The sequence below is a fragment of the Stenella coeruleoalba genome, assembly GCF_951394435.1.
Source record: "Stenella coeruleoalba genome assembly, chromosome: 1".
NCBI classification, from domain to species: domain Eukaryota; kingdom Metazoa; phylum Chordata; class Mammalia; order Artiodactyla; family Delphinidae; genus Stenella; species Stenella coeruleoalba.
The window spans coordinates 176,883,629-176,898,631 of NC_137169.1; the positions used below are offsets into that span (position 1 = coordinate 176,883,629).

General features: G+C 37.8%; 1 protein-coding gene across 3 annotated transcripts in view; it reads left to right on the forward strand.

Annotated features, from left to right (window-relative positions):
• ACBD6 (acyl-CoA binding domain containing 6) overlaps nucleotides 1-15,003 on the forward strand; it is a 228,571-nt gene that overhangs the window by 170,800 nt on the left and 42,768 nt on the right. Inside the window, exon 8 of one of the 3 annotated variants that reach the window (XM_079929797.1) lies at nucleotides 11,636-12,445. The exons of the other annotated variants lie outside the window; for them this stretch is intronic. Coding sequence (XP_079785923.1) covers nucleotides 11,636-11,707 — 72 coding nt within the window. The 3' untranslated portion in view covers nucleotides 11,708-12,445. Of the gene's footprint in view, nucleotides 1-11,635; nucleotides 12,446-15,003 lie in introns of those variants that run through there. 3 annotated transcript variants of the gene reach the window in all.

The window sequence follows — 15,003 nt, forward strand, 5'->3', positions numbered from 1 at the left end:
GTAATCAGGTGCCGTAGTATGAGATATTCTGAAAGTACTTTGGAAGAGGTAATGGGGAAGAAAATGGAGAAATTAGTATGAACCACAGTAGTCAGAGACATCTTCAAGAGGGAATTGTGGCCTATCATGAACTGTAAAAGCTAGGTGCTATTTGATGGCCACTGAGGTGGGAATAGGGTGAGGTAGCAGAAACAGCTCAATCTAGATATGTGTTTTTCATGAAGAATAATTGGATAAAGTGGATCCAGAGCATGGATGCTTCGATTAAGGAATTTGTACTACTCTGTGTGTGCATGCATGTGTGTGTGTTTTTAAAAAGAGTAACATAGGGTTTCCCTGGTGGCGCAGTGGTTGAGAGTCCGCCTGCCGATGCAGGGGACGTGGGTTCGTGCCCCAGTCCAGGAGGGTCCCACATACTGCGGAGCAGCTGGGCCCGTGAGCCATGGCCGCTGAGCCTGCGTGTCCGGGGCCTGTGCTCCGCAACGGGAGGGGCCGCAACAGTGAGAGGCCTGCGTACCGCAAAAAAAAAAAAAAAAAGGAGTAACATAATGGATTTTTTTAGAATGATTAATCTAGTGATGGTGTACTACTACTAGGGAGAAAGGCAACAGGGAAGAATAGCAGTGAAGAAACCATTCTGTTCATTCAGATATGAATTGATAAAGGATTTATATTTGAGTAACAACAGCAGAAGTTACTAATTTCCCAGATACCAAAAGGAAAGTGCCTATTTCATAGCACCCTCTGTGGATGTGGAACTATTTTGTGGACCTAGCAGACTGTGAAAATTTTCATCGTGACACCAGTCAGAATGGCCATCATTTAAAAGTCTACAAATAAAATGCTGGAGAGGGTGTGAAGAAAAGGGAACTCTCCTACGCTGTTGGTGGGAATGTAAATTGGTGCGGCCGCTGTGGAAAACAGTATGGAGGTTCCTCAGAAAACTAAAATAGAATTACCATATGACCCAGCAATCCCACTCCTGGGCATATATCTGGACAAAACTAATTCAAAAAGACATATACACCTCTATGTTCATAGGAGCACTGTTCATAGTAGCCAAGACATGGAAACAACCTAAATGTCCATCAACAGAGGAATAGATAAAGAAGATATGGTACATATATACAATGGAATACTACTCAGCCATAAAAAAGAATGAAATGATGCTATTTGCAGCAACATGGATGCAACTAGAGATTATCATACTAAGTGAACTAAGAAAGACAAATCATATGAAATCACTTACATGTGGAATCTAAAATATGACACAAATGAACCTATCTACGAAGCAGAAACAGATTCACAGAGAACAGACTTATGGTTGCCAAGGGGTTGGTGAGGGAGGGATGCACTAGGAGTTTGGGGTTAGTAGATGCAAACTATTACATATGGAATGGATGGACAACAGGTCCTACTGTATAGCACAGGGAACTATATTCAATGTCCTGGGATAAACCATAATGGAAAAGAATATGAAAAAGAAAAAATATATATGTATAATTGAGTCACTTTCTTGTACAGCAGAAATTAATACAACATTGTAAATCAACTACACTTCAATTAAAAAACTCTTTTTTCATTGTGAAAGTGAAAAGTGAATGAGTAGGAAAGGAAAGAATCACTTCTTGGATTTCTCCACTGTACGTCTGATTATTTACCATAGGAGGGATTTAGAATCGAGCAGACTGAAGTATATTGAGCTTTAACTGTATAGTATTATAGAAACAGTAATGCAGTAAGCAAAACACCCTTCAGAAGAGAAAATAGTTTGGCTCTGTTCCCTCATGTACCTAAAAATATATAGACTAAGCTACAGCTTCTCAAAATATGCATACTTGAAAAAGTACAGCAATCAACCAACGAGAAGTAAAAATAAATGTGTGGTCCTGAAGAGTAAGATTATGCACTCTCTGAATGTGATATGTCAGTTTTGAGATTATGTTTAATAAGAATTACACAAGCACGCTAGATATGAGACTGTAATTTAGGCTACCTGTTGTCTTTAACAAAAAGAAAAATTTTAACTGCATTTCTTCTGTGCATTGTATTTATTTGTGTTGACTCCCCTTGCTCCTTTTCAGTAGCAATAGTACAGTTGAGAAAACATGTATTTTGATGCTGGGCCTTGGGCAAGTTATATATATAATCTCTCTGAGCCTCATTTTACCCAGCTTGGAAATGGGAATAATAATGTTTATGTTAAGGGTTGTTGTGAGGATTTTAAAAAAATGATGTTCATAAAGCTTCCAGCACACAATAGGTATTCAGCCAATGTTTGTTCCTTTTTCTCTTATTCTAATAAATCCTCAACTGTGTAGCACACTTTGCAAAGTTAAACATTCTAGATTAGTGTGGGTTTCAACTAGCTGAACAGTTACATTCTGCTTTTCATTTTTTAACTTTTTCTGTAAATTTTTTTTTCTAAAATATATTCTATACTTCATTGCCTCCTTCTTAAATCATTGGCTGTACCACAGGTATTTATAGATGGTGAAGCATAGAGCCAAAGCTTCTCTTTCCCTCTTGAGATTGCTAAAATCTACTGGTTGGCATGCAGCCCAGCCCTCTTTATGGCTGGCTATTCTCTGTAGTCTAAAATGTCTGCAACTTGCCACCTCTGTCACAGCTTCTGATTTCTGCTGGCTGCTACTACTGCTGCCCCCATTCTTTCTTCTAATTACCATTAGGCTCTGCTGGCCCTCCTACCGTTTCTGCTCTCTAGTCCTTGCTTTCCTTCACTTTTCACTTTCCGTGTTTCTTCTGCCTCCTGTTGCATCTCATATTTCATAGACAAAGACTGGCCTTTTATTGCTTTGTCAACCCAGCTAGAAGCATCCTTCTATACAGGAGCCAACTGGTCACAACTTTTTAAATATGATTCTTATCAGCATCTTTCCCCTGTACGGTGGGCCCTATTCCAGGTACTTGAGAATGCCAAAAACCAAGCCCCTAGATTAGTGAGGTGTAACTATATTTGATTTTCCTGCAAGTAGTTTATTTTTGTCTCATTTAACTTTTATTTTATGCCAAGTTTTGTGCTAGACAGAAGGGATGAAGGAACTCTAGGGGTCTGTAAAGTTAAACTATGCTATAGCTCTTACCTTCAAAAGATCAGGAGGACACAAGCATATTCATAAATAATATAAGGTAAAAGATGAAGGGGGATGAGGGAAAGTTTTAAGTAAGGATTGTGAAGGCTCAACGTTCTACTTCAAGTTATAAAGAAGAGTGGCGGCTTGTGAACGCAGTCTCAGAGTAGTGGGTGATAGCTTAGAGTTCGCAAGCGTCAGAACAGGGGAACAGGTCAGAGGGAGGGGAGCTTTCATGATTCCCTACCGTTTTAAAGATAGTGGTAAAGAATCACTTAGGTAAAGAGTCACATGGGTACACTTTTTCTTATTTGAGAGTCTGTGTCTTTAAATTCCCTGTATTACTTTGTCATTCATTTGTGTTCCTTATGAATTTTTATTTGGAAACAAAGGACATGTAGGTATAGTGTAGGGGGTGTACATTTCTATGCTTTTATAGTTTGATTTTTAAGCATGGTTGGATTTTTCTACATTTTAACTTTATTATATGATTTTATTTTTAATTCAACTGAGTATTTTTACTTTACCCTAATGTATAATCCCTTATAATGATTTCAGATGTATGACCAATGTTAATTTATTTGAATTGTTTTTGCTGTTTATAACAACTCTATATTTATTAAATTTGAACATTTCCTTTAAGCTAAAGTGGAAAGGAAAAGCATAAATAACCATGACAAACAACCCTCTTCTGGTGTGGTCATTTGAAATGAAACAACCAAAAAATTTAATTAACTTAAATTTAGAAAAATTAGCTGATATAAGTTGTAAACCAGATGAGTAAAAGCTTTCACTTACTCATTCTTGACATTCAATTCCATTTATTCTTTGTAATATACTTTAAAACAGAATGTTTATAAAGACCAAGGTTTGGGTTCCTATATCCTATTTTGAGGTTACCAAGAAAAAACTGTTTGGAGTCATATTCATGCTTTAATACAAACTCCACTTTAACACACAAAGAGGAATAACAGAGAGAAAGATTTTGCACATACAAGATGATGTGTATTATTAAAACATCATAATCATAATACTAAGAGTATTGTAATATAGTAGTCGATTTAAAATAATTATTAATAATGCTTAAAACCCGAACAGGCTTTATTTAAGTGAGTCATAATCATCAAGTTTATTGATCAAACATTTCTTGAGTGCTTATTATGTGCCAGGCATAGAAAAGATGAATAAAAGAAGAATTTACATTTGGGTCCCTAAAGACTACAGTTTGGTTAGAGAGTAATTTTAAATAATCATCTTTTCTTTGTTTTACCCACATACCTATTCTTTAGACATGTCAAGGTACTTGGACATATAAACAAGAGTTTATCAGAGTTGAGGAAAATTTTTTATGTCTTTCTAAAGCCTGATCCTTTTCTCTGGTACTCTTGGAAGACAGAAAAGTTAATAGGATTAGAAGACAACCTGGTTGTCCTCCTGTCTTTCTGTTCCCCACTTGCCAATCAGTTCTGTGATTGCAGTCAAGGTTCTCGTGTTCATGCTCCTGCTCTAATTGATTTCTAGGTGGACACTCTCTAAGTTGAAAGATCCAAAATCTCAATATTTCACATTAAACACAAGAACACTTCAGCCCACAACATCTGAACTCAAAAGCCCCAAAATTAGGCATGGTGATCTGAGGAGCATAGCAAACAAGAAATGGATGGGGGTGGGGGGACGTACAGGCAGGCAGGTAACCCTATCATGCTTGTAACTGTAAATAGATATTTATAACTGATCATAGTTTTAATCGGTTTGATCAGTATTTATTGGCAATAGCCAAGTAATAATCACTGAAAAATGTTTGTAAATGTATAGATGGTATTCAGATTCAGAGAGAGTACAAATGAGCAGTAACTTTTTCTTATTTTAAAGTGATATCAATGTATTTTAGAAATTTTTACAAAATACAAATAATAAGTATAAAGAAAAAGGTTTCAGTCGCCCATAGTCTTACCCTTGAGATAACCGTTGTTATCACTTTGGATGCTTTCCTTATCTTTTTTCTATGGGTAGATAATACATTTTAAAAACAAAAATGGGATCATACTGTACATAGTTTTATATCCTACTTTATTTACTTATCATGAATATCTTCTCATATGCATATCAGACATTCTTCTTCAGCACAATTTCTAGGATGGCTGCCTAGTATTCCATCCTACAAGTATATTATACTGTAGCCATTCCACTGTTTAGATGTTTAGGTTGTTCTCTTTTGCAGTATATAAGCTAGATTGTCAACTCCATGAAGGCAAAGACTATAACTGGTTTATTTATCACTATGTCCCTGATATATAGTAGGCTTTCAGAAAATAGGTGTTTAAATTAATTCTTCTACTCTTCCATGTCTGTACCTATGCAGCTACACATGACAGGAGAAAAATACATAACCATGCTCACTTCAGGCTTAGAACCACTAATCTCATGTGGGCCTTCAGTGCTGCCCAAGCAGTGACACTACATTTCCCTCCTCCATTATATCTTCCCTCTGTTAGATGACTCTTTCATACGTTCTCTTCTCTCCTCAAAATTCAAACACCTCCTTCCTCATCCTCTGCTGATGACCTTCCTTCCCATTTAACTGAAGTGAAACAAGAGTCATTAAAAAAGAACTTCCACAAGTTCTACCATCTTATCTATCTACCTGCCTGCATCTGTACTTACATAGCCCACTTTCCCTCCTATGAGTATGTGTGAACTATCTGTGCTTCTAAGGCCAGCCCCTCTGCAAATGTACTAGGTGCCATCCTACCGAAAGACCTTACTGCATGTATCCTTTTTCACGTTATCAGTTTTCCGTCTTCTGTATAGGTTCCCTCAGATATAAATAGGCTGCTATCTCTCCACCCCACTTAACTGTCAGACTGCTGCCCCATTTCACTCCTCTTTACAGCAAAATTCCGTGAAAGAGTTGTTTATACTAATTCCTCCTTCCCCATTATTTCTTGAATCCTCGTGAATTAGGTGTTCACTTGTGTCATTCTTTCTGTTCTTATCAGAAGGTCAGTAACTTCTATTTTGCTAAATCTAGTGACCACTTTTCAGTCCTTACCATACCTGACCTATCAGCAGCATTTGGTACAACTGATTACTTTTTCTTTCAATACTTTATTCTCTTGTGTTCTAGGACACTGATTTTCTGACTGCCTTACTGGCCTTCTTGGTCCCTTTTGCTCATTCTTCATCAGTAGTTCTTTCTCAGTCCCTTTTGCTTGCTCCTTTTCTTGTCCTCCTGTCTTGAAATGCCCCAGAGTTCAATCGTCCGATCTCTTCTTTTTTCTATACTCAACCCTTTGGTGATTTCTTCCAGTCTCTGGGCTTTAAATATCTGCCTTCGGATCTCAAGTTTATACCTCCAGCCCATACCTCTCTTCTGAACTTCAGATGCATATATCTAACTGCCTGCTTGACCTCTCTCTTATATCTGTCTGATAGAGATCCCTAACTATTATTATGTCCAAAACCAAACTCCTGACCTTACCTACAAAACCTGCTTCTCCCCAAGTCTTTTTCATCTTAGTAAATGGCAATTATATCCTTGTTGCTCAAGCCACATTCTTGGTGGAATCCTTAACCTCTTCTGTTTTTCTTACATGAATATCTAATCTATCAGCAAATTCTATTACTTCTACCTTCATAATATGTCCAGAATCTAACTACTTCTCACCTTATCTTCTGCTAGCACTTTGGCCCAAGTCCCCACCGTATCTTATCTGGATGGTTGAAATAAGCTACCCTTCAGTCTGTTCTCAGCCTGGCAGCCAGAGTGATCCTCTTAACACATAAATGAAGTCAAGTTACTCCTCTGCTCAAAACCCTCTGGCAACCTCCCATTGAATTCAGAATAAAAGCCAAAATCCTTACAATGGCTTACAAGGCCCTATGCCATCTGACCCTCAGACCTCTCATACCTCATCTTCTGTGACCAGTCTAACTTGCTCACTTGGCCCCAGCCATACACTTGCCTCTTTTTGGTTCCTGAAACATGCCCGGCACATAACCATCTCAGGGCCTGGGTACTTGCTCATCTTGCTTCCTCTGTTGCTTTTCCCCCAAATATTCATACAGCTTGTTCTCCCGCCTCCTTCAGGTTTTTCACTCTCAAGTAGTCTTTCCAATAAGGCCTACACTGACTACCTTATTTTAAGTTGAAACTCATTCTACCCTGCCTCCAGCATTCCTCATTCTTTTCTGCTTTGTTTTTCTCTGTAGCATTTATCATCATCTAACCTATTATGTATTTGACTTACTTAGTTTATTTTCTATATCCCCCTCCTCCAAAACTAGGGTAGAGATTTTTGTCTATTTTTATTTATTGCACTTAGAACAGTGCCTGGCACACAGTAGGTACTCAAGAAATAACTGTTAATGAGTGAATGTAAGGAGTGAACATCCTTGGCAGATAAATATTTGTACAAATCCATAATTCATTTATTCATTCACTCAGTAAAATGTTTGAGTGCTTCCTGCATATCGGACTCTATGCAAGGTGCTAGGAGTATAACAGTCAAAAAATCACACATGGGGGCTTCCCTGGTGGCGCAGTGGTTAAGAATCCACCTGCCAATGCAGGGGACATGGGTTCAAGCCCTGGTCTAGGAAGATCCCACATGCCTCGGAGCAACTGAGCCCGTGTGCCACAGCTAGTGAGCCTGTGCTCTAGAGCCCACAAGCCACAACTACTGAGCCTGCGTGCTGCAACTACTGAAGCCCGCGTGCCTAGAGCCCTTGCTCTGCAACAAGAGAAGCCACCACAATGAGAAGCCCACGCACCACAACGAAGAGTAGCCCCTGCTTGCCGCAACTAGAGAAAGCCCGCGCACAGCAACGAAGACCCAAAGCAGCCAAAAATAAGTAAATCTAAAAATATAAATTAAAAAAAAAAGTCACACATGGTTCCTAACCTTATGGAGCGCATAATCAAATGAAAAATAAATACATCCTTTAACTATAAATTGTAATAAATGCTAGTGAAGAAACAATGAGGGGATTGAACTAAAGAGTAACAATAGGAGGTGACCTCTTTGAAGCAAATAGTCCAAGAGGACTTTCTCTACATAGATGACAGGCTGGGACTTGAAGGATGAAGTAGGAGCCAGCATGTGAAGAGCATGAAGATCAACATTTTATGAGCTCAGATTAGAAAGTTAGGCGGGGCTAAATGTTGCAGGGTTTCCTAGCCCGGTGGTTCTCAAAGTAGGGACTGGGAGCCCCTGGGGGTCTTTGTGATATTTTCAGGAAGTCCATAAAGTCATTACTATTTCATAATAATTTTAAGACATTATCATGTACTCTTTTTCACACATTCTCTCATGAGCATTCAGTGGCATTTTCCAGAGGCCACATGACAGGTATCACAACAGATTGAATGCAGAACTAGAAGCGAATATCCAGTTATTTTCTGTTTAGCCAGACTTTAAAGAGATTTGCAAAAATGTAAAGTAATGCCACTCTTCTATGCTTTCTTACCTTTTGGAAAATATATTTATTTTCATTTTTGAAATTAAGTTACTTAGAGTAACATGTAATGGTCTTTAAAATTTCTCAACTTTAATTTCTAATATGGTAAGTACTGATAGATTTAAACTACATAAACAAAAACTCTTTTGAGGTCCTCAGTAATTTTGAAGACTTATTGTAAAGGGGTCCTGAGACTAAAAAGGTGAAGAACTGTTGTCCTAGGCCATAGCAAGCATTTGGGACTTTATTCTTAGAGCAATAGGAAGTCATTGAAGGGCATTAAACCAAAGTAATGACATGATCTAATTTAACTTTTGAAAAGGCTACTCTCACTGCTGTCTGAAGAGTAGATTGTAGTAGGCTGACAGTAGGAGAGGGGAGGAAGGGGACAAATATGAAGTCACTGCATCAGTCCAGGTAAGAAATGATGGAGGTTTGTACTGAGGGGGTGCATGCATTTCCTAGAAGTGGCATAACAAAGTGCCACACACTGGGTGGCCTAAAACAACAGAAATGTATTGTCAGTACAGTCACTCTCCCTCTGAAACCTATAGGGGAGAATCCTTCCTTGCCGCTTGGAGCTTCTAGTATTTGCTGACAATTCTTGGCATTCCTTGGCTTATGGATGCATCACTCTAATCTATTTCCAAATAAGGTCATATTCTGAGGTGCTGGGAGTTAGGATTTCAACATGTCTTTGGGGGGAACACAGTTCATAACAGGTGGTAGCAATGGGGATGAAGAGAAGTGAAGACATATATGTATTTTAGACGTAGAACCAATAGGATTGCTTATGGAATAGATGCAGACAATGAAACAGAGAAATCAAGGATGGAACTCACATTTCTGAGTTGAGAAGCTAGATAAATAGTAGAGCCAAATGACATGAACACTTGCGGATGGGACCATGTTCCTTGGGGGATAAATTCCCAGAAGTGAAATTGCCAGGCCCCCATTTTCTTAAGTATCTTCATGCATTTATTCTTCTAGATAAGTTAGCTTTATTAATATTGTTTAATATTATTCAGGTTTACTCTATCAGATCCCCCTGATTTAAACAATCAAATGTAGTAAAATATAATATTGTAGACCAATTCAAAGAACTTAGGCAATAAGAAAGTAAAAATAGTAAGAGAGAACATTTGCCATGGAAGAACTTCTCATAATCAAAGTGGTAAAGTCCAGTGAGATATCAAAGTATTTCAAATTAAACTTCTAGATAGGAAATCTGGCTATATGAGTTTAATAACCATGTTATGAGATTAATTACAACTTCCCCTGCTGGATGAAAAGCTGGCTTTAGGTAAAAATGTCTTAAGTTCCCTGGTAACATGATGAGGTTAAGGATGTCACTTATATTACTAAGCAACATTACTTAAGATAAAAATGACCTCCTGATTGGTAAGTTGTATCTGGAATGGAAGGAACTGCAAAGGAATGATAAATTCCTGACGGTGACACTGCACTTTGGACTGTCCTGAGTTTCTTATAATTGGGATATCCATTGTGTGACCCTAGAAGCTACTGTTACAAGATACAATGGCTCCTATAAAGCAGCAGGTTCTCCAAACCAAGACGGACCCACATCTAACAATATGGATCTCCTCACCCCTGAGCTATATCTCCTAGAAAGAAGATAGCACGTGGATGGCTGGACAAGCTGTCACATGAATTACTGCAAGAACTCCAGTCTGACACTGCCCTGATGGCAAGTTCTGAATGGTTTCTGTCTGAAATCGTTCTGAGTAAACTGATGCCAAGTGTGTTCAGTAGTAGTCTTATGAGTCTGAATGATTACATGAACCTAAGAAGACCACCTTGTGGGCATAGCACATACATTATCCATCCTTTAGTTTCAGCTGCTCACTTATACTGTGCCTACTTTACTCCAATTCCTCTCTCTCTCCAGCAATTTTAATAACATGTTGAATTCAATGAAGTCATCTTAGCTTCAGTTCCTAAAACAAACTTGTTCTTTTTTTTTTTTAATATTTATTTGTCCACACTGTGTCTTAGTTGTGGCACACAGGATCTTCGTTGCCACGTGCAGGATCTTTAGTTGCTGCATGTGGAATCTTTGAGTTGTCGCATGCAGCATCTAGTTCCTTGACCAGGGATCGAACCCAGGCCCCCTGCATTGGGAGCATGGAGTCTTAACCTCTGGGCCACCAGGGAAATCCCGGCAAACTTGTTCTTGAGAACATTTGTGTAGATGTGAATCTGCTTTGTTGCCTTAGAAGGAGTGAGTAATCAGTAAGTGCTGCCTTTGGTTGTTTTCCTTTCAGTTATTTTCTTATTGTGTTTCCCTGTTTTGTGGTGGATTAGATGGGTGTCCAGAGACAGAAAGAGAGCAGGTGAGACAGTGACATATAACTTAACCAGAGCCTTATTACTCAGCCTCCTCAAGTCTCTAGAAAGTGATCAAACTCTGCACAGTGGGAGCCCCTTCTGGTGGAGAAGCAAGAATGCCAAGTGTGCAGCGGAACAGCTCCAGGTTGCTCCCCTTCTCAGGCAAAGCAGTACCACCTTCATATTTGCCTCAATTATTTGTCACTCCAGATACCAATGAACAAAAGGTTCTGTAGTGTAAAAAATATACATACATTGAAAATCACTGATGGAGAATATAGCCCAAAACCAAGATAAAATACATAGATCTGTGATAAAATACAGCAGATCATGTTGTGAGACCATCACAGATCATGGCTCAGAGACTTCCTAATTTTAGACACAACTTGAGAAACCCTCAGCAGAAGTAGAAAATATCAGGAGTCTAGGTGCACTGACAGTAATAAAGGATATTGGATAATCTGATGACTAAGGAAAAGCTTTAAATAAGTAAATAAAACTCAGTAATAAGCAAAAGTAGTCTGGGGCCATTTAGTGGAAGACCAAAGAGCTTTATATACCTTGATGCCCTGTGAAGGCATCATTCATAGAGTAGCATATACAGTAAATGTTTTTGTTCACTCATATGCCCAGACATTTACTTGGTGCAAGACATTGAGAGACATCATCAGTTTATGATGATAACTCTGAATCATCAAGAAGAGGTTAAATCATCTCCCATCTTCTCCATGTAGAGTGAAAAGGAGAATATGCCTTGGAAAGTTAATAAGGGTGGTGTTTTTAATGTTTGCATGCTCAAAGAGTAATGTTCCAATTATTTTTTAAAACTGCTGACAGGTTTTTCACTCTCTAAAGGTGCAAGTTAAATGAAGTGTTACTATACCTACTTTTTTCTTTTTTGAGAAAGGAGTATGCCTGTAACCAACTGAAGGCTTTAACTCATGCATCAGAAAAATTCTTAGAAAAATAATCATAAAATAACGTTTGTTAACATCTAAATTGTCAGATTAGTTTAACCATATTCTAATATAGAGTCACAGATCTCACATATTAGGAGAGGCAATACATTCCAAGCTTAGAAATACTAAAAATTATCTAAAATTATATTACTAACTCAGAATTTTTATCACTACTTCTAATTCCTCACAACCTATTTTGAGTGCCTCCCTTATCATATATTCATTTGAAATAATACTAAAATAGAATTTATATTCTAAATATCAAATTACTGGAGAAGAACAAAATCCCATTAGTCACACTGGAAAATCTGTCCCTTCTATGCAGCTCTATTATTACTCTTTTAATGGTTCATGCTGCATACTGTATCTTTAGAAGTAACATTGGTAGTAGATCAGATCTGAATTAGAGTATCAATGTCACTATGCTCACAGAAAAGAAAAGGAAACCCAGTGACACTCAGGAGAATTTTCTGCTCACAGAGAACATCTAGGAAGCATGTTATTTCTATAACTAAAATATATATGTGTGTGTGTATGGATAGATAGATAGATCTAGACTTGGAAATGAGGCTCTTGAGTCAGCTTGATAAAATGCATTTAACAGGGCTTCCCTGGTGGCGCAGTGGTTGAGAGTCTGCCTGCCAATTCAGGGGACGCGGGTTCGTGCCCCGGTCTGGGAAGATCCCACATGCCGCGGAGCGGCTGGGCCCGTGAGCCATGGCCGCTGAGCCTGCACGTCTGGAGCCTGTGCTCTGCAACAGGAGGGGCCACAACGGTGAGAGGCCCGCGTACATCCAAAAAAAAAAAAAAAAATGTATTTAACAGAAAAAAAACTAGGACTTGGCTGATACAGAGTTTTATGCACAGAAAACAGCAATATTATCAGTGACTTAATAAGTTAATATTTTTATCAATACTTCATTTGGTAGAATTTAAAAAAACACTTCTAATTAATATTGTTAAAATGGCCATACTACCCAAAGCAATCTGCAGATTTAATGCAATCCGTATCAAATTACCCATGACATTTTTCACAGAACTAGAACAAATAATCCTAAAATTCATATGGAACCATAAAAGACCCAGAATTGCCAAAGCCATCCTGAAGAAAAAGAACCAAGTAGGAAGCATAACACTCCCAAACGTCAGACAATACTGCAAAGCTACAGTAATCAGAACAGCATGGTATTGGCACAAAAACAGACATATGTATCAACGGAACAGAATAAAGAGCCCAGAAATAAACCCACACATCTGTGGTCAATTAATCTCCGACAAAGGAGTCAAGAATATACAATGGGGAAAATTCTCTTCAGCAAGTGGTGTTGGGAAAGTTGGACAGCCACATGTAAATCAATGAAGTTAGAACACACCCTCACACCATACACAAAAATAAACTCAAAGTGGCTTAAGGACTTTAACATAAGACATGACACCATAAAACTACTAGAAGAGATCATAGGCAAAACATTCTCTGACATAAAACTGTACCAATGTTTTCTTAGGTCAGTCTCCCAAGGCAGTAGAAATAAAAACAAAAATTAACAAATGGGACCTAATTAAACTTAAAAGCTTCTACAAAGCAAAGGAAACCATATACAAAATGAAAAGACAATACAGAATGGGAGAAAATATTTGCAAATGATGCAACTGACAAGAGCTTAATTTCCAAAATATACAAACAGCTCATATAGCTCAACAACAACAAAAGAACAACAACCCAATTGAAAAATGGGCAGAAAACCTAAACAGACATTTCTCCAAAGAAGAAATACAGATGTCCAATAGGCATGTGAAAATATGCTCAACATTGCTAATTATTAGAGAAATTCAAATCACAGCTACACGGAGGTACCACCTCACACCAGTCAGAATGGGCATCATTAAGAAGTCTACAAATAACAAATGCTGGAGAGGGTGTAGAGAAAAGGGAACCCTCCTGCACTGTTGGTGGGGATGTAAGTTGGCACAGCCACTGTGAAAAACAGTATGGTCATTCCTCAGAAAACTAAAAATAGAATTACCATATGATCCAGCAATCCCAGTCCTGGGCACATATCCAGGCAAAACTATAATTCAAAAAGATACATGCACCCCAATGTTCATAGCAGCACTGTTCACAATAGCCAAGACATGGAAACAATCTAAGTGTGCATCTATAGATGAATGGATACAGAAGATGTGGTGCATATATACAATGGAATACTGCTCAGCCATAAAAAGGAATGAAATAATGCCATTTACAGCAACTAGAGATTATCATACTAAGTGAAGTAAGTCAGAAAGAGAAAGACAAATACCATATGATATCACGTACGTGTGGAATCTGAAATATGACACAAATAAACCTATCTATGAAACAGAAACAGAATCATGGACATAGAGAACAGACCAGTGGTTGCCAATGGGGAGGGGGTTGGGAGAGGGATGGAGTGGCAGGTTGGGGTTAGCAGATGTAAGCTTTTATATATAGAATGGGTGGACAACAGAGTCCTATTGTATAGCACAGAGAACTATATTCAATATCCTATGATAAACCATAATGGAAAATATACTTTTAAAAAGAATGTGTGTATACATATATATATATGTAAAACTGAATCACTTTGCTATATAGCAGAAATTAATACAACATTGTAAACCAACTATACTTCAATTAAAAAATAACAGTAAATAAAATTTAAATATATATGTACATACTTATATTTGATAGCATGCCCAATCTGAAGAGAGAAGAAAACTTAGTCCTTAAAGAAAATAATTACTAATAAAATGGAGATAATGATTAAAAATAAGAAAGTAAGAAAGGATTAGTGTAGAAAGAAATAACCTGTATAAATTCAAGAGAGACCAACTTGTGCTCTTCACATAGGAGAAAAAGGAATCTGAAAGTCAAACTGAAAAGTAATAGTGATTTTTCACTGAGTTAACTGTAAACTGAGTCTCTTGTTCATGACTGTTTGGGCCCTTGTAGGATTATTACATCTGGCATTATGCTCTACACTGTAGGAAATACGTAGGGACTTCTTTTTTAAGTTCAGATAAAAGAAAAAAGGTCAGTCGAGAGATTAAAGAATAAACCAATAAGGAAAGATTAAAGTAATATATTCATTCTCTCATTTCATGAACATTTATTGAGCACA